Source organism: Salmo salar, chromosome 15, assembly GCF_965601325.2.
Source record: "Salmo salar chromosome 15, fSalSal1, whole genome shotgun sequence".
NCBI lineage: Eukaryota > Metazoa > Chordata > Actinopteri > Salmoniformes > Salmonidae > Salmo > Salmo salar.
The window spans coordinates 11,956,974-11,975,247 of record NC_138305.1 but is presented as its reverse complement, the minus strand read 5'-3'; the positions used below and the strand labels follow the sequence as shown (position 1 = coordinate 11,975,247).

The 18,274-nt window shown below is 45.9% G+C and overlaps 1 protein-coding gene across 2 annotated transcripts; it reads right to left on the bottom strand.

Moving 5' to 3' along the window:
* Positions 1–8,425: 8,425 nt before the first annotated feature.
* Positions 8,426–18,041, bottom strand: LOC106570961 (uncharacterized). Of its 2 annotated transcripts, XM_082961584.1 has the most exons (4): positions 17,903–18,041; positions 16,857–17,288; positions 12,175–12,277; positions 8,426–8,644 (listed from the first exon to the last, which is right to left on the bottom strand). In XM_082961584.1, exons 1-4 carry the CDS (start codon positions 17,960–17,962, stop codon positions 8,547–8,549), a joined length of 693 nt encoding a protein of 230 aa, XP_082817710.1. In that variant the 5' UTR covers positions 17,963–18,041; the 3' UTR covers positions 8,426–8,546. The 2 variants fall into 2 exon arrangements, with proteins under 2 accessions (XP_082817710.1, XP_045551407.2); XM_045695451.2 differs by lacking the exon at positions 8,426–8,644 and having other exon boundaries at positions 11,465–12,277.
* Positions 18,042–18,274: the final 233 nt, after the last annotated feature.

The following is an 18,274-nucleotide window of genomic DNA, read 5'->3' as shown; positions in this document are numbered from 1 at the left end:
GTATTCTCAGGGTGATGAGAGGTGGTGGGTTTGCACCAGACATGGCATTTTCCTTGATTGCCAAAAAGCTACATTTTAGTCTCATCTGACCAGAGTACCTTCTTCCATATGTTTGGGGAGTCTCCCACATGCCTTTTGGTGAACACCAAACGTATTTGCTTATTTTTTTCTTTAAGCAATGGCTTTTTTCTGGCAACACTTCTGTAAAGCCCAGCTCTGTGGAGTGTGCGGCTTAAAGTGGTCCTATGGACAGATACTCCAATCTCCGCTGTGGAGCTTTGCAGCTCCATCAGGGTTATCTTTGGTCTCTTTGTTGCCTCTCTGATTAATGCCCTCCTTGCCTGGTCCGTGAGTTTTGGTGGGCGGCCCTCACTTGGCAAGTTTGTTGTGGTGCCATATTCTTTCATTTTTTAATAATGGATTTAATGGTGCTCCGTGGGATGTTCAAAGTTTCAGATATTTTTTTATAACCCAACCCTGATCTGTTCTTCTCCACAACTTTGTCCCTGACCTGTTTGGAGAGCTCCTTGGTCTTCATGGTGCCGTTTGCTTGGCAGTGTTGCAGACTCTGGGGCCTTTCAAAACAGGTGACAGATCATGTGATACTTACATTGCACACAGGTGGACATTATTTAATTAATTATGTGACTTCTGAAGGTAATTGGTTGCACCAGATCTTATTTAGGGGCTTCATAGCAAAGGGGGTGAATACATATGCACACACCACTTTAAAGTTCTTTATTTTTTCGATTTAAAAAAAATAATTTTTATTAATTTCACTTAACCAATTTGGACTATTTTGTGCATGTCCATTACATGAAATCCAAATAAAAATCAATTTAAATTACAGGTTGTAATGCAACAAAATAGGAAAAACACCAAGGGGGATGAATACTTTTGCAAGGCACTGTAAAGAATAGCTGGTAAACGGTTGCGGTAGCAGGTAGATGGTAGTAGTTAAAGGGTAGCGTGTAAAGGGTAAATGGCAGCGGGTATCGGATAGAGGGTAGCAGTTAAAGGGTAGAGGGTAAAGCGCAGTGGGTAAAGGGTCACTGTAGCGGGTAGCAGGTATAGGGTAGAGGGAAGCGGGTAATAGGAGGCAGGTAAACAATAACGGGTAAAGGGAAGAGGGTACAGGGTAAAAGGTAGAGGGTAGCTGGTAATGTGTAGAGGGTAAAGAGTAGCGGGTAGAGTTTAAAGCATAGCGGTAAAGGGTAGGAGTTAGAGGGTAGCGGGTAAAGGGCTAGCGAGTAAAAGGAAGTGGGTAAAGCGTAGCGGGTAGCGGTTAGAGGTAAAGGGCAGAGGGAAGTGGGTAAAGGCTAGATATAGCAGGTAGCGGGTAAATGGTAGAGGGATTGGGGTAAAGGGAGGTGGGTAAATGGTAGCGGGTAAAGGGTATAGGGTAGAGGGTAGCGGATATAAGGTAGACGTAGCGGGTAGAAGGTAAATGGTAGAGGGTAATGTGTAGTGGGTACCGGGTAAAGGGTAGAAGGTAGAGTGTAAAGGGTAGTGGGTAGAGGGTAAAGGTTACTGGGTAAAGGGTAGAGTGTAACGGGTAAAGGTTACCGGGTAAAGGGCAGAGTGTAGCGTGTAATGCGGGTAAAGGGTAGAGTGTAACGGGTAAAGGTTACCGGGTAAAGGGTAGAGTGTAGCGGGTAAAGTGTAAAGGGTAGCGGTTAAAGGGTAGCGGCTAAAGGTTACCGGGTAGAGTGTAAAGGGTAGTGGGTGAAGGTTACAGGGTAGTGGGTAAAGGGTAGCGGGTAAAGGTTACAGGGTAGTGGGTAAAGGGTAGCGAGTAAAGGGTAGCAGGTAAAGGTTACCGGGTAGAGTGTAAAGGTTACTAGGTAAAGGGTAGAGTGTACCGGGTAAAGTGTAAAGTATAAAGGGTAGCGGTTAAAGGGTAGCGGTAAAGGGAAGTGGGTAGAGTGTAAAGGGTAGTGGGTGAAGGTTACAGGGTAGTGGGTAAAGGGTAGCGGGTAAAGGTTACAGGGTAGCGGGTAAAGGGTAGCGGGTAAAGGGTAGAGGGTTGTGGGTAAAGGGAAGTGGGTAAAGGTAATCGGGTAGAGTGTTAAGTTTAAATGGTAGCGGTTAAACGGTAGTGGGTAAAGGGTAGTGGTTTGAGGGCAGCGGGCTGTGGGTAAAGAGAAGCGGGTGAAGGGAAGCTGGTAGTGGGTAAAGGGTAGAGGGTAAAGGGTGAGAGGGTCGAGTGTAGCGAGCAGAGAGTAAATGGTACACTCACTAAACACAAATGCATCTTTTGATACTTAAGTATATATTTAGCAATTACATTTACTTTTGATACTTAAGTACAGTTGAAGTCGGAAATTTACATACACCTTAGCCAAATACAATTAAACTCAGTTTTTAACAATTCCTGAAATTTAATCCTAGTAAAAAATCCCTGTCTTCAGTCATTTAGGATCACCACTTTATTTTAAGAATGTGAAATGCGAGAATAAAAGTAGAGAATTATTTATTTCAGCTTTTATTTCTTTCATCACATTCCCAGTGGGTCAGAAGTTTACATACTCAAATAATATTTGGTAGCATTGCCTTTAAATTGTTTAACTTGGGTCAAATGTTTCGGTTAGCCTTCCACAAGCTTCCCACAATAAGTTGGGTGAATTTTGGCCCATTCCTCCTGACAGAGCTGGTGTAACTGAGTCAGGTTTGTGGCCTCCTTGCTCGCACACGCTTTTTCAGTTCTGCCCACACATGTTCTATAGGATTGAGGTCAGGGCTTTGTAATGGCCATTCCAATACCTTGACTTTGTTGTCCTTAAACCATTTGGAAGTATGCTAGGGGTCATTGTCCATTTGGAAGATCCATTTGCAACCAAGCCTTAACTTCCTGACTGATGTCTTGAGATGATGCTTCAATATATTGTATATGTATTTATTTATTTTATTTATTTTGCTCCTTTGTACCATATTATTTATATTTTAACTTTGAACTTTCTTCAAATAACAAATCTACCATTCCAGTGTTTTACTTGCTATACTTTATTTACTTCGCCACCATGGCCTTTTTTGCCTTTACCTCCCTTATCTCACATCATTTGCTCACATTGTATATAGTCTTAATTTTTTCTACTGTATCACTGATTGTATGTTGTTTTACTCCATGTGTAACTCTGTGTTTTTGTATGTTGTCGAACTGCTTTGCTTTATCTTGGCCAGGTCGCAATTGTAAATGAGAACTTGTTCTCAACTTGCCTACCTGGTTAAATAAAGGTGAAATAAAATAAAATAAAAATAAAATAAAATATCCACATAATTTTCCTTTCCTCATGATGCCATCTATTTTGTGAAGTGCACCAGACCCTCCCGCAGCAAAACACCCCCACAACATGATGCTGCCACCTCCGTGCTTCACGGTTGGGATGGTGTTCTTCGGCTTGCAAGCCTCCCCCTTTTTCCTCCAAACATAACGATGGTCATTAGTTCTATTTTTGTTTCATCAGACCAGAGGACATTTCTCCAAAAAGTACGATCTTTGTCCCCATGTGCAGTTGCAAACCGTAGTCTGGCTTTTTTTAATGGAGGTTTTGGAGCAGTGGCTTCTTCCTTGCTGAGCGGCCTTTCAGGTTATGTTGATATAGGACTCGTTTTACTGTGGATATAGATACTTTTGTACCCGTTTCCTCAGCATCTTCACAAGGTCCTTTGCTGTTGTTCTGGGATTGATTTCCACTTTTCACACCAAAGTACATTGATCTCTAGGAGACAGAACGCGTCTCCTTCCTGAGCGGTATGACGGCTGCGTGGTCCCATGGTGTTTATACTTGCGTACTATTGTTTGTACAGATGAACGTGGTACCTTCAGGCATTTGGAAATTGCTCCCAAGGATGAAACAGACTTACATTTAAGTAATTTAGCAGACGCTCTTATCCAGAGCGACTTACAAATTGGTGCATTCACCTTATGATATCCAGTGGAACAACCACTTTACAATAGTACATCTATATTTTTTTTTTTTTTTGGGGGGGGGGGGGTAGAAGGATTACTTTATCCTATCCCAGGTATTCCTTAAAGAGGTGGGGTTTCAGGTGTCTCCGGAAGGTGGTGATTGACTCCGCTGTCCTGACGTCGTAAGGGAGGTTGTTCCACCATTGGGGTGCCAGAGCAGCGAACAGTTTTGACTGGGCTGAGCGGGAACTGTGCTTCCGCAGAGGTAGGGAGGCGAGCAGGCCAGAGGTGGATGAACGCAGTGCCCTTCTTTGGGTGTAGGGACTGATCAGAGCCTGAAGGTACGGAGGTGCCGTTCCCCTCACAGTTCCGTAGGCAAGCACCATGGTCTTGTAACAGATGCGAGCTTCAACTGGAAGCCAGTGGAGTGTGTGGAGGAGCGGGGTGAAGTGCGAGAACTTGGGGAGGTTGAACACCAGACGGGCTGCGGCGTTCTGGATGAGTTGTAAGGGTTTAATGGCACAGGCAGGGAGCCCCGCCAGCAGCGAGTTGCAGTAATCCAGACAGGAGATGACAAGTGCCTGGATTAGGACCTGCACCGCTTCCTGTGTAAGGCAGGGTCGTACTCTGTGAATGTTGTAGAGCATGAACCTACAGGATCGGGTCACCGCCTTGATGTTAGCGGAGAACGACAGGGTGTTGTCCAGGGTCACGCCAAGGCTCTTAGCACTCTGGGAGGAGGACACAATGGAGTTGTCAACCGTGATGGCGAGATCATGGAACGGGCAGTCCTTCCCCGGGAGGAAGAGCAGCTCCGTCTTGCCGAGGTTCAGCTTGAGGTGGTGATCCGTCATCCACACTGATATGTCTGCCAGACATGCAGAGATGCGATTCGCCACCTGGTTATCAGAAGGGGGAAAGGAGAAGATTAATTGTGTGTCATCTGCGTAGGAATGATAGGAGAGACCATGTGAGGATATGACAGAGCCAAGTGACTTGGTGTATAGCGAGAATAGGAGAGGGCCTAGAACTGAGCCCTGGGGGACACCAGTGGTGAGAGCACGTGCTGCGGAGACGGATTCTCGCCACGCCACCTGGTAGGAGCGACCTGTCAGGTAGGACGCAATCCAAGAGTGAGCCACGCCGGAGATGTGGTCTACGATTCTTTTCTGAGGTCTTGGCTGATTTCTTTGGATTTTCCCATGATGTCAAGCAAAGAGGCACTGAGTTTATAGGTAGGCCTTGAAATACATCCACAGGTACACCTCCAATTGACTCAAATGATGTCAATAAGCCTATCAGAAGCTTCTAAAGCCATGACATCATTTTCTGGAATTTTCCAAGCAGTTTAAAGGCACAGTCAACTTAGTGTATGTAAACATCTGACCCACTGGAATTGTGATACAGTGAATTATAAGTGAAATAATCTGTCTGTAAACAATTGTTGGAAAAATTACTTGTGTCATGCAGAAAGTAGATGTCCTAACCGACTTGCCAAAACTATAGTTTGTTAACAAGAAATTTGTAGTGATTGAAAAAATAAGTTTTAATGACTCCAACCTAAGTGTATGTAAACTTCCGACTTCAACTGTATATTTAAAGTCGAATTCTTTTAGACTTTTACTCAAGTCGTATTTTACTGGGTGACTTTCACTTTTACTTGAATAACTTTTTATTAAGAAATCCATACTTTACTCAAGTATGACAATTGGGTACTTTTTCCACTTACTTTACATCCTTAATCTAAAATGGATTAAATGTATGTTTTTAACATTAAAAATCAAGGGGTCTGAATACTTTCCGATTGCACTGTCTATCCTGGCAGAGACCAGGTGACATGAAACTTGTATTAAAAGAAAGAAAAGCTGTCATTAAGGCAAAAGGGTGGCTACTTTGAAGAATCTCAAATATAAAATATATTTTTATTTGTTTAACACTTTTTTGGTTACTACATGATTCTGTGTGTTATTTCATAGTTTTGATGTCTTCACTATTATCCTACAATGTAGAAAATAGTAAAAATAAAGAAAAACCCTTGAATTAGTAGGTGTTCTAAAACGTTTGACCGGTAGTGTACATCCTGTTTGCAACAAGGCACTAAAGTAATACTGCAACAAATGTGGCTAAGCAACTCACCTTTTGTCCCTAAAGGGCACGTATTGGTATATAGGTAAAAGAAAGAAGCAGACTGAATATCCCTTTGAGCATGGTGAAGTTATTAATTACACTTTGGATGGTGTATCAATACACCCAGTCACTACAAAGATAAAGGCGTCCTTCCTTAGGAAACTGCTCAGCGATTTCACCATTAGGCCAACGGTAACTTTAAAACAGTTACAGAGTTTATTGGCTGTGATAGGAGAAAACTGTGGATGGATCAATGATATTGTAGTTACTCCACAATACTAACCTAAAACGACAGTGAAAATAATACTTATATTTGAGACATGACTCTGCCGTTGTGCTGTAGAAGTTGTGAATTTTGTCTCTTGTAAATATAAATTCTATACATGAGTTTATACTGGATTAAGCATCCATTTTCATTAACTGTAATTTTGTTCGTTATGTTCCAACACTCCCTTAATCATGTTAACCAATACTGATACCTGTTACGTCTGTGTCCTGTCTAATTCTTTCTGCAAGCGGTTCAATTGCCAGTACAAACATTTACATTTAAGTCATTTAGCAGACGCTCTTATCCAGAGCGACTTACAAATTGGTGCATTCACCTTATGATATCCAGTGGAACAACCACTTTACAATAGTGCATCTAAATATTTTAAGGGGGGGGGGGGGGGGGGTTAGAAGGATTACTTGATCCTATCCTAGGTATTCCTTAAAGAGGTGGGGTTTCAGGTGTCTCCGGAAGGTGGTGATTGACTCCGCTGTCCTGGCGTCGTGAGGGAGCTTATTCCACCATTGGGGTGCCAGAGCAGCGAACAGTTTTGACTGGGCTGAGCAGGAACTGTGCTTCCTCAGAGGTAGGGGGGCCAGCAGGCCAGAGGTGGATGAACGCAGTGCCCTTGTTTGGGTGTAGGGCCTGATCAGAGCCTGAAGGTATGGAGGTGCCGTTCCCTTCACAGCTCCGTAGGCAATCACCATGGTCTTGTAGCGGATGCGAGCTTCAACTGGAAGCCAGTGGAGAGAGCGGAGGAGCGGGGTGATGTGAGAGAACTTGGGAAGGTTGAACACCAGACGGGCTGCGGCGTTCTGGATGAGTTGTAGGGGTTTAATGGCTAAGGCAGGGAGCCCAGCCAACAGCGAGTTGCAGTAATCCAGACGGGAGATGACAAGTGCCTGGATTAGGACCTGCGCCGCTTCCTGTGTGAGGCATGGTCGTACTCTGCGAATGTTGTAGAGCATGAACCTACAGGATCGGGTCACCGCCTTGATGTTGGTGGAGAACGACAGGGTGTTGTCCAGGGTCACGCCAAGGCTCTTAGCACTCTGGGAGGAGGACACAAGGGAGTTGTCAACCGTGATGGCGAGATCATGGAACGGGCAGTCCTTCCCCGGGAGGAAGAGCAGCTCCGTCTTGCCGAGGTTCAGCTTGAGGTGGTGATCCATCATCCACACTGATATGTCTGACAGACATGCAGAGATGCGATTCGCCGCCTGGTTATCAGAAGGGGGAAAGGAGAAGATTAATTGTGTGTCGTCTGCATAGCAATGATAGGAGAGACCATGTGAGGATATGACAGAGCCAAGTGACTTGGTATATAGCGAGAATAGGAGAGGGCCTAGAACAGAGCCTGGGGGACACCAGTGGTGAGAGCGCATGGTGCGGAGCCTTGGAAAATAATACATCATCATGCTACTTCCCTAGCAACACGGCAAACAAAATAAATAATACATCATCATGCCACTTCCCTAGCGACACAGCAAAACAAAATAAATAATACATCATCATGCTACTTCCCTAGCAACACGGCAAAACAAAATAAATAATACATCATCATGCCACTTCCCTAGCAACACGGCAAAATAAAATAAATAATACATCATCATGCCACTTCCCTAGCAACACGGCAAAATAAAATAAAGAGTTAAAGACAAACAGAAGAGGGGAGAGAGGACATCCCTGTCTTGTGGCTCTTTCTAAAGCAATGTCATCAGATAATGTTATATTTAATCAGATAATGTTATATTTAAATCAGATAATGTATATTTGCGCTTTAGGATATTTACATAATATTTTTATTATTTCAGGTAGGGTTGTGGGGGGGAGCAGAGGAGGGAGGCGTGGTGGTGGGGGGAGCAGAGGAAGGAGGAGGGAGGCGTGGTGGGGGAGCAGAGGAGGGAGGCGTGGTGGGGGGAGCAGAGGAGGGAGGAGGGAAGCGTGCTGGTGGGGGGAGAAGAGGAGGGAGGCGTGGTGGTGGTGGGGGGGGAGCATAGGAGGGAGGCGTGGTGGTGGTGGGGGGGAGCAGAGGAGGGAGGCGTGGTGGTGGGGGGAGCAGAGGAGGGAGGCGTGGTGGTGGGGGGAGTAGAGGAGGGAGGCGTGGTGGTGGGGGGGGAGAAGAGGAGGGAGGCGGTGGGTGGTGGGGGGGAGCAGAGGAGGGAGGCGTGGTGATGGGGGGAGGTGCGTTTGAGGCCGATGGTGCATGAAGTCTTGGAGAGGTTGTCATGGTCACCCCGCTCAAAGGTCGCGACCCCTGCTGGACGTCCACAGGATCCCCTTGAACAACTTCCTCTGCAGGTCCCTCAGGTCCTCAAAGTAATGCACGCTAGTCACACCTGGAACACAGTACATTGATTGGTTGGTTGGTTGATTGGTTGGTTGGTTGATTGGTTGACATTCATACAGTTGTCTTCAGACAGTATTTCACACCCCTTGACTTATTCCACATTTTGCTGTGTTACAGCCTGATTTTAAAATGGATGAAATAGCTCATTGTATCTTGTTATTGATACCTTGTCTTGTTTTGAGTGGCGCAATGGTCTAGAGCACTGCATCTCAGTGCAAGAGGCATCACGACAGTACATGGTTCGAATCCAGGCTGTATCACATCTGGTCATGATTGGGGGTCCCATAGGGTGGCGCACAATCGGCCCAGCGTCGTCATTGTTAGTTAGAATCTGTTTTTAACTGACTTGCCGAGTTCCTGAGGGGGAATAGGTTTTGTCGTGCCCTCTTCACGACTGTCTTGGTGTGCTTGGACCATGTTAGTTTGTTGGTGATGTGGACGCCAAGGAACTTGAAGCTCTCAACCTGCTCCACTGCAGCCCTGTCGATGAGAATGGGGGAGTGCTTGGTCCTCCTTTTCCTGTAGTCCATGATCATCTCCTTAGTCTTGATCACGTTGAGGGAGAGGTTGTTGTCCTTCCACCACACGGTCAGGTCTCTAACCTCCTCCCTATAGGCTGTCTCACCGGTGATCAGGCCTACCACTGTTGTGTCATCAGCAAACTTGATGGTGTTGGAGTTGTGCCCGGCCGTGCAGTCATGAGTGAACAGGGAGTACAGGAGGGGACTGAGCACACACCCGTGAGGGGCACCGTGTTGAGGATCAGCGTGGTAGATATGTTGTTACCTACCCTCACCACCTGGGGACGGGCCATCAGGAAGTCCAGTTGCAGAGGGAGGTCTTTAGTCCCAGGGTCCTTAGCTTAGGGATGAGCTTTGAGGCCACTATGGTGTTGAACGCTGAGCTGTAGTCAATGAATAGCATTCTCACGTAGGTGTTCCTTTGTCCAGGTGGGGAAGGGCAGTGTGGAGTGCAATAGAGATTGCATCATCTGTGGATCTGTTGGTGCGGTATGTAAATTGGAGTGGGTCTAGGGTTTCTAGGATAATGGTGTTGATGTGAGCCATGACCAGCCTTCCAAAGCACTTCATGGCTACAGACTTGAGTGCTACGGGTCGGTAGTCATTTAGGCAGGTTACCTTAGTGTTCTTGGGCACAGGGACTATGGTAGTCTGCTTGAAACATGTTGGTATTACAGACTCAGTCAGGGAGAGGTTGAAAATGTCAGTGAAGACACTTGCCAGTTGGTCAGCGCATGCTCGCAGTACACGTCCTGGTAATCAGTCTGGCCCTGCGGCCTTATGAATTTTGACCTGCTTAAAGGTCCTACTCACATCGGTTGCGGAGAGCGTGATCACACAGTCATCCGGAACAGCTAAGGCTCTCATGCATGTTTCAGTGTTACTTGTCTCGAAAGTAGCATAGAAGTTGTTTAGCTCGTCCGGTAGGCTTGTGTCGCTGGGCAGCTCGCGGCTGTGTTTCCCTTTGTAGTCTGTAATAGTTTGCAAGCCCTGCCACAACTGACGAGCGTTAGAGCCGGTGTAGTATGATTCGATCTTAGTCCTGTATTGACGATTTGCCTGTTTGATGGTTCATCGGAGGGCATAGCGGGATTTCTTATAATCTTCCGGGTTAGAGTCCCGCTCCTTGAAAGCGGAAGCTCTACCCTTTAGCTCAGTGTGAATGTTGCCTGTAATCCACGGCTTCTGGTTGGGGTATGTACGTACAGTCACTGTGGGGACGACGTCCTCGATGCACTTATTGATAAAGCCAGTGACTGATGTGGTGTACTCTTCAATGCCATCAGAAGAACATATTCCAGTCTGTGCTAGCAAAACAGTCCTGTAGTTTAGCATCTGCTTCATCTGACTACTTCTTTTATAGACCGAGTCACTGGTGCTTCCTGCTTTAATTTTTGCTTATAAGCAGGAATCAGGAGGATAGAATTATGGTTGGATTTACCAAATGGAGGGCGAGGGAGAGCTTTGTAAGCGTCTCTGTGTGTGGAGTAAAGGTGGAACCTTGGCGTGACCCTGGACAACACCCTGTCGTTCTCCACTAACATCAAGGCGGTGACCCGATCCTGTAGGTTCATGCTCTACAACATTCGCAGAGTACGACCCTGCCTCACACAGGAAGCGGCGCAGGTCCTAATCCAGGCACTTGTCATCTCCCGTCTGGATTACTGCAACTCACTTTTGGCTGGGCTCCCTGCCTGTGCCATTAAACCCCTACAACTCATCCAGAACGCCGCAGCTCGTCTGGTGTTCAACCTTCTCAAGTTCTCTCACGTCACCCCGCATCTCCGCTCTCTCCACTGGCTTCCAGTTGAAGCTCGCATCCGCTACAAGACCATGGTGCTTGCCTACGGAGCTGTGAGGGGAACGGCACCTCCGTACCTTCAGGCTCTGATCAGGCCCTACACCCAAACAAGGGCCCTGCGTTCATCCACCTCTGGCCTGCTCGCCTCCCTACCTCTGAGGAAGCACAGTTCCCGCTCAGCCCAGTCAAAACTGTTCGCTGCTCTGGCACCCCAATGGTGGAACAAGCTCCCTCACGACGCCAGGACAGCGGAGTCAATCACCACCTTCCGGAGACACCTGAAACCCCACCTCTTTAAGGAATACCTAGGATAGGATAAAGTAATCCTTCTAACCCCCCCCCCCCCCCCCCCCCTTAAAAGATTTAGATGCACTATTGTAAAGTGGTTGTTCCACTGGATATCATAAGGTGAATGCACCAATTTGTAAGTCGCTCTGGATAAGAGCATCTGCTAAATGACTTAAATGTAAATGTAAATGGTCTAGAATTTTTTTCCCTCTGGTTGCACATGTGACATGCTGATAGAAATGAGGTAAAACTGATTTAAGTTTCCCTGCATTAAAGTCCCCAGCCACTAGGAGCGCCGCCTCTGTATGAGCGTTTCACCGTTTGCTTATGGAATACAGCTCATTTAGTGCGGTTTTAGTGTCAACCTCGCTCTGTGGTGGTATGCAGACAGCTACGAAAAATACAGATGAAAACTTTCTAGGAAGATAGTGTGGTCTACAGCTTATCATGAGATACTCTACCTGTTTACATAAATGCATAGGCCCCCGCCCCATGTCTTAGAGGTATTGAGATGTTGAATGCACCGAGGTGTCTGTTCAAACGACTAGTACACAGCTCAGACACCCATACATACCCCACAAGACATGCCACAGGAGGTCTCTTCACAGTCCCCAAGTCCAGAACAGACTATGGGAGGTGCACAGTACTACATAGAGCCATGACTACATGAAACTCTATTGCACATCAATTAACTCATGCAAGTATTTTAAACAAAATTATTTTAAAAACTAAAACTGCACCTTATGGAACAGTGAGGAGACAACACACGTATGTATGGTGGTATTATACATGTTGTCATTTAGATACAGTATACGGTGGTGTAATGTGTGTACAATTGCAGGAAGTACACTTTCAAAAACAGCAACATTTTCACCCCAGGGAAAACACTGAGTACCATGTTGGGCTTACCAGGTTCTATCGACATGCGTTGTTGTGCTACTGCTGTATCCTTGGTCCAGGCAGCAGGTCTCTGGCTCGACCACTCCTTCACCCCCAGGATGTCTGGACACACCTGAATTGATTGATTGCATTTATTTGAGAATTTAAAAAAAGTATTAGGTCGGTCCTACTGGAGACATCGAGGAAGTTAAGGTTACCAGGTAACCTTAAATTAAGGTTACCAGATTAAGTCAAGGTATAGCCCATGACTTGATCTGGTAAAAGCGGTGAAGGAGGAGCATAGAACAGTAATCTGTGCCTGCTCGGTCATGTTGTCAACAAGGCAACATGGTGCATCGTCCAGAAACATTTTCTATAAAATATGTTAACATTTTCAAAATAGTTTTCATTGGGAAGTCAGATCAAGCCTTTTTTAAATCAACAGCAATCACATCAAATCCTACTCATTACTCCACGTGATTAACCCACATCACTTTTGTATTGAGTCGACTTCGCCGTCAGCCAAAAACGGGGAACCTGGCTCCACCCGGGAAAGTTCTGGGTTTTAATCAACACTAACCAGGGGAAGGCCCGGGGCATTAATTAACACTAACCAGGGGAAGGCCTGGGGCATTAATTAACACTAACTAGGGGAAGGCCTGGGGCATTAATTAACACTAACCAGGGGAAGGCCTGGGGCATTAATTAACACTAACTAGGGGAAGGCCTGGGGCATTAATTAACACTAACTAGGGGAAGGCCCGGGGCATTAATTAACACTAACTAGGGGAAGGCCTGGGGCATTAATTAACACTAACCAGGGGAAGGCCTGGGGCATTAATTAACACTAACTAGGGGAAGGCCCGGGGCATTAATTAACACTAACTAGGGGAAGGCCTGGGGCCTTAATTAACACTAACTAGGGGAAGGCCCGGGGCATTAATTAACACTAACTAGGGGAAGGCCTGGGGCCTTAATTAACACTAACTAGGGGAAGGCCTGGGGCCTTAATTAACACTAACTAGGGGAAGGCCCGGGGCATTAATTAACACTAACTAGGGGAAGGCCCGGGGCATTAATTAACACTAACTAGGGGAAGGCCCGGGGCATTAATTAACACTAACTAGGGGAAGGCCCGGGGCATTAATTAACACTAACTAGGGGAAGGCCCGGGGCCTTAATTAACACTAACTAGGGGAAGGCCCGGGGCATTAATTAACACTAACTAGGGGAAGGCCCGGGGCATTAATTAACACTAACTAGGGGAAGGCCCGGGGCATTAATTAACACTAACTAGGGGAAGGCCCGGGGCATTAATTAACACTAACTAGGGGAAGGCCTGGGGCATTAATTAACACTAACTAGGGGAAGGCCCGGGGCATTAATTAACACTAACTAGGGGAAGGCCCGGGGCATTAATTAACACTAACTAGGGGAAGGCCCGGGGCATTAATTAACACTAACCAGGGGAAGGCCTGGGGCATTAATTAACACTAACTAGGGGAAGGCCCGGGGCATTAATTAACACTAACTAGGGGAAGGCCTGGGGCATTAATTAACACTAACTAGGGGAAGGCCCGGGGCATTAATTAACACTAACTAGGGGAAGGCCCGGGGCATTAATTAACACTAACTAGGGGAAGGCCCGGGGCATTAATTAACACTAACTAGGGGAAGGCCTGGGGCATTAATTAACACTAACTAGGGGAAGGCCTGGGGCCTTAATTAACACTAACTAGGGGAAGGCCCGGGGCCTTAATTAACACTAACTAGGGGAAGGCCCGGGGCATTAATTAACACTAACTAGGGGAAGGCCTGGGGCATTAATTAACACTAACTAGGGGAAGGCCCGGGGCATTAATTAACACTAACTAGGGGAAGGCCCGGGGCATTAATTAACACTAACTAGGGGAAGGCCTGGGGCCTTAATTAACACTAACTAGGGGAAGGCCCGGGGCATTAATTAACACTAACTAGGGGAAGGCCTGGGGCCTTAATTAACACTAACTAGGGGAAGGCCCGGGGCATTAATTAACACTAACCAGGGGAAGGCCTGGGGCCTTAATCAACGCTAAAGCCTGTCGCATGCTCACTGGCGACCCGTCATTCAGTTCTGAGCCCCACATTGTTTGCTAAATAAAAATAAAATACATTTTTTTGTTGGGGGGGGGGGGTAGCCTATTTTGCATGTCATTTTGGCACTTGTCACATCAGTTTGCAAACAAAGGAAAACATGTATTTAGTTAATAAAGCCTCCATACAAACATGGTCTCTTTTTTGTTTTCTTGAGTAAAGCAGCTCCAAAATGCAGCTGTTTCAGCCCAGCTCAGTGCTTTCTGTGGTGGTGGGGCAGGCAGCGGGAAATACGGAGCGTAGGGGTTGGTAATGTTCTCTAGTTGCGCAGTGATTGGCTCAGTGTTCTGTCACTCATGGGGACACTACGTCACTGCCAAGTCTAAGGGTAGCGCTTCTAAAATTCAAGCCCCTTGGGTGCTGCCATAGACTTACATTTAGAAGTGCCCATCCAAGAAAGCTCAAGGTCATTGGCCACAGATAAAACTACATCTAATCACGTTATATCTACAGTAGCTTTGATTGGACTGATCATGTCAACATCATACTTTCAAAATCTTAGCTAACAGTCATCATCATGAATCAAGTCGACAATCTACTGCCAAATCCTTGTCATATGAAGAGAAATAATAAAGAGAACTTATAGATAAAACGTATTGGTGCTCATCGGCCATTGAACATTACACAAGTTGGTTTGGAAGGAAACAGTGGCTAACTGCAAACATTGCAAAGCAATCACTAGCCTGCTATTCAGTAGAGTGGGTGTGTGGTCCCAATTCTGGGTTTAAGGGTCTCTTTTCCAAGATTAAAATCATAAACATTCAACATTGGCCATGCTGTCAATCCAGCATGATTTCTGCTGCGCTCAAAACAACTGGAAACTCGATTTCTAGTGAGTTCAAGACAACTGGGAACTCTGGGAAAAAAACGAGCTCAGACTGGCAAAATAAGTTTTGAACGGTCATCCAACTCGGAATTGTAAGTTGGGATCTGTGGCCTTTTTCTAGAGCTACGACCTGAAATTCACTGACATCATGATTCGACCTTGTTCCCCCCCCCAGAAATCCAGGAGAATGCCAAACTCTGATGACAAACATTGACCACGAAGGAATGCCACACCACCTTCCTGTTCAAGTGAGCACAGCACAACAAGGTGAGTCCAAAAATGTCTTGCTGCATAAATTATGTAATATGCCAGGGAGATATGTATACTGTACCTAAGAAAGTAATACTAAGTCTATGTTGTGTAGTAAGCTGTTAGTAGCCCATTTGCCTCACCCTAATAATTTGGTCAATTTACCCCTCTTAAATTTCACCTACTGTTCTGACTTGGTGGTGCACATGTAGCCTATAGCCTATTTTAGAAAAATTTAATTATCGAATATTGTATGAGCTTTCATGGTTTGCTTATATGCTCCCTTTATTTATCCTACGGTTCTGACTTGGTGTACAGGGAGAACACTAAGAATTCTGTCGTTGTACATGAACAAATAGTTATATTGACTACGTCCGTCCTAGCTCATCAATGAATGTCTTAATCGAAATTACGGATTGCTTCTTATCCGCTTGTCGTCCCCTTATGCCATAGTTTGTACATCTCAACTGTCAGTAGAAACCACATTTGTTTAAGCAAGTCAGCCAAATCAGCCATGTTTTTTTTTTAAGGTAGTAAATGAGGCTGAATGAACTGTTTGGCTGTCAGACAAGGCTCTGCTGATAACCAGGTGTAGCAGTGGTAAGGTGTTGGAACAGGTGTTGGTACTCTGCTGTGGGGACAGCTATATGTAGGCCCTAACAGTTTGTGGGCACTGTTTGTCACCGATATCGTGCAATTAATGTATTGCTTAGTGTTGTGTTGTGGCTTTGCTGGCATGCACCCCCCCCACCAAGATGTACATGCTCAAACTACCACTGCCTCCCAGTCAAACTACCACTGCCTCCCAGTCAAACTGCCACTATGCCTGCCTCCCAGTCAACAGTTTGCGCATACATGATGATTCCCTGTGGCTCAGTTGGTAGAGCATGGTGTTTGCAACGCCAGCATGGTGTGTGCAACGCCAGGGTTGTGGGTTCGATTCCCACAGGGGGGCCAGTACAAAAAAAATTAAAGAAATTCAAAACTAAAAAAATGCATGAAATGAAATGTATGCATTCACTACTGTAAGTCGCTCTGGATGAGAGCGTCTGCTAAATGACAAAAATGTAAATGTAATGATGAAGTTTGGCAGTTTTTTTTTTTTTCACCTGTTGTCATTCAACAACTAGTTTTTGTGCAAATTTTTTAATTTGAGAAATACTGCACCAAACATCTTAGATGTAAAATTGCGCTACGAAGACCTCCTTGGCAAATGCAAACATTTATTAAAAATGTATCGATTTACCTTAGACTCATCCAAACTATTTTGAGGAAGTGCATACCGGATACGTTGTTACTACGACGTCTCAAGAGGGACAAACATTAATATGGCTGCTGAGGTATTTTCAGTGATGCGAGGCACAGACATTCCCTTCGTCTAGCCGAGTTCTGCTAGGAGCAAACCCAAATTTGCGTCACCTTAACCTGGGGCAGGCTCGGGGCATAAATCAACGCTAACCCGGGTCACCAGGAGCAATAATAGAATCCCCTCAACGTTACATACCTCACCCCTCTGGAACAGATCCCTCACCAATGACAGCGAATCACAGCCCTTCGCAGTCTCCCTTGCCACAAGATAGGGCAGGAAAAACAAATCAGAGGAAACCAGGCTGGGTCTCTCTCTCCCTGGTTGGCTGCTATTGGCGGAGGCGGGAGCAGTGGTGTGTCCCGGGGTGTTGGGGGCAGGCCTAGGGTTAAGGGCTGGGGTGGGGTTAGAGGCGGAGAAGGGCGTGGCTTGTCTCTGGTGGTACCACTTCCGACACTGGGTGTCTGAGAGTCTCGTGATGCATTCTGGGAGCTGGGCCTTGGAGCGGGTGGTGGCGGTCGTTTCTCGGACCGAGGGGAGGGTGAAGGAGGGGAGGAGGCTGACGTTACGGGGGAGGGCCCCATTAGGGGGTGTGGTTCTCACAGCCAGTTGGGTCAGCAGCTCAGAGATCTGAAACATGGGGTGTATTCATTAGATTCCTCTGCAAAACTGTTTTGTAATAGACTGTATACGGTTTACTCCAGGAACCAAACGACGTGAAAACGGAGAGGGACCTACGCGGATGTTTTCATTGAAAAATGTTTTCCATTTGGAGTTAACAGTTTATATTGGAAAAGTTTTGCACCAGACCAAACGTTTTGCAATGAAATGTACTAATGAATACACCCCAGGGGTGTATACATTAGTGGAAACCTCAGTGAAACGTTTTTTTTTTTGCAACAGAAAAACAATGTTTGGTCCCGTTTGGTTGCTGCTGACTACACCCCAGGAGGAGCCATGATGATGGAAACCCTGGACTGTTTTACCGTCTCAATTAATGATCTGCCAACTCCTGTGTAGGTTAACATCGGCTAACCACACGATACGATACAGCAAGCGGATGCCCGACTGCAGTCGATGACGCGGCACACAAATATTGTTTGACGCAACACAAAAGCCTGCTCATCTAGTCAAGCAGGAACTTTTGACTATTGTTTCATGCCGCGTCATGATTTGACCTCGTTTCTTCCTTCCCGAGTTTCCAGTTGAATAAATGACAGACGTAATTCCACGGTTAAACCTACCTTAATAAACCCATAAGAATCTCTGTGTTCGCGCCCTCTCTTCCTCCGTCGGTTTCCCATGATTCATCTCAGTACTGACTCGGCGGGAACATTTTAAAAAATCCCATAATGTATCTCCCTGACTCTGCTAACGGTACTGGAGGTGATGTCATAATAAACAAAAGAACAGGAAGCGTCACTTCTGATGTAACAGTGACCTGAAGTGATGACGTCCTTCGGGGGATAAGGAAAAAAAAAAAAAAAGGGTCAGTTGATTGATTCTAGTTAGTCTGTTCATCTACCTAGACTAGTGGATACGTTACACTGACAGATACTTGGAAAAATTGGCTATAAATCCTTGTTTCATAACATTTCCAGAGGACAAAAAAAAAC

Excerpts from the sequence above, each read along its gene's own strand:
- LOC106570961 (XM_045695451.2), bottom strand. The coding sequence starts at position 17,962 with ATGGGAAACCGACGGAGGAAGAGAGGGCGCGAACACAGAGATTCTTAT. Across the intron at positions 17,289-17,902 it reads ATTCTTATGGGTTTATTAAG|ATCTCTGAGCTGCTGACCCA; the intron begins GTAGGTTTAACC and ends CCCATGTTTCAG. Across the intron at positions 12,278-16,856 it reads ATCTGTTCCAGAGGGGTGAG|GTGTGTCCAGACATCCTGGG; the intron begins GTATGTAACGTT and ends CAATCAATTCAG.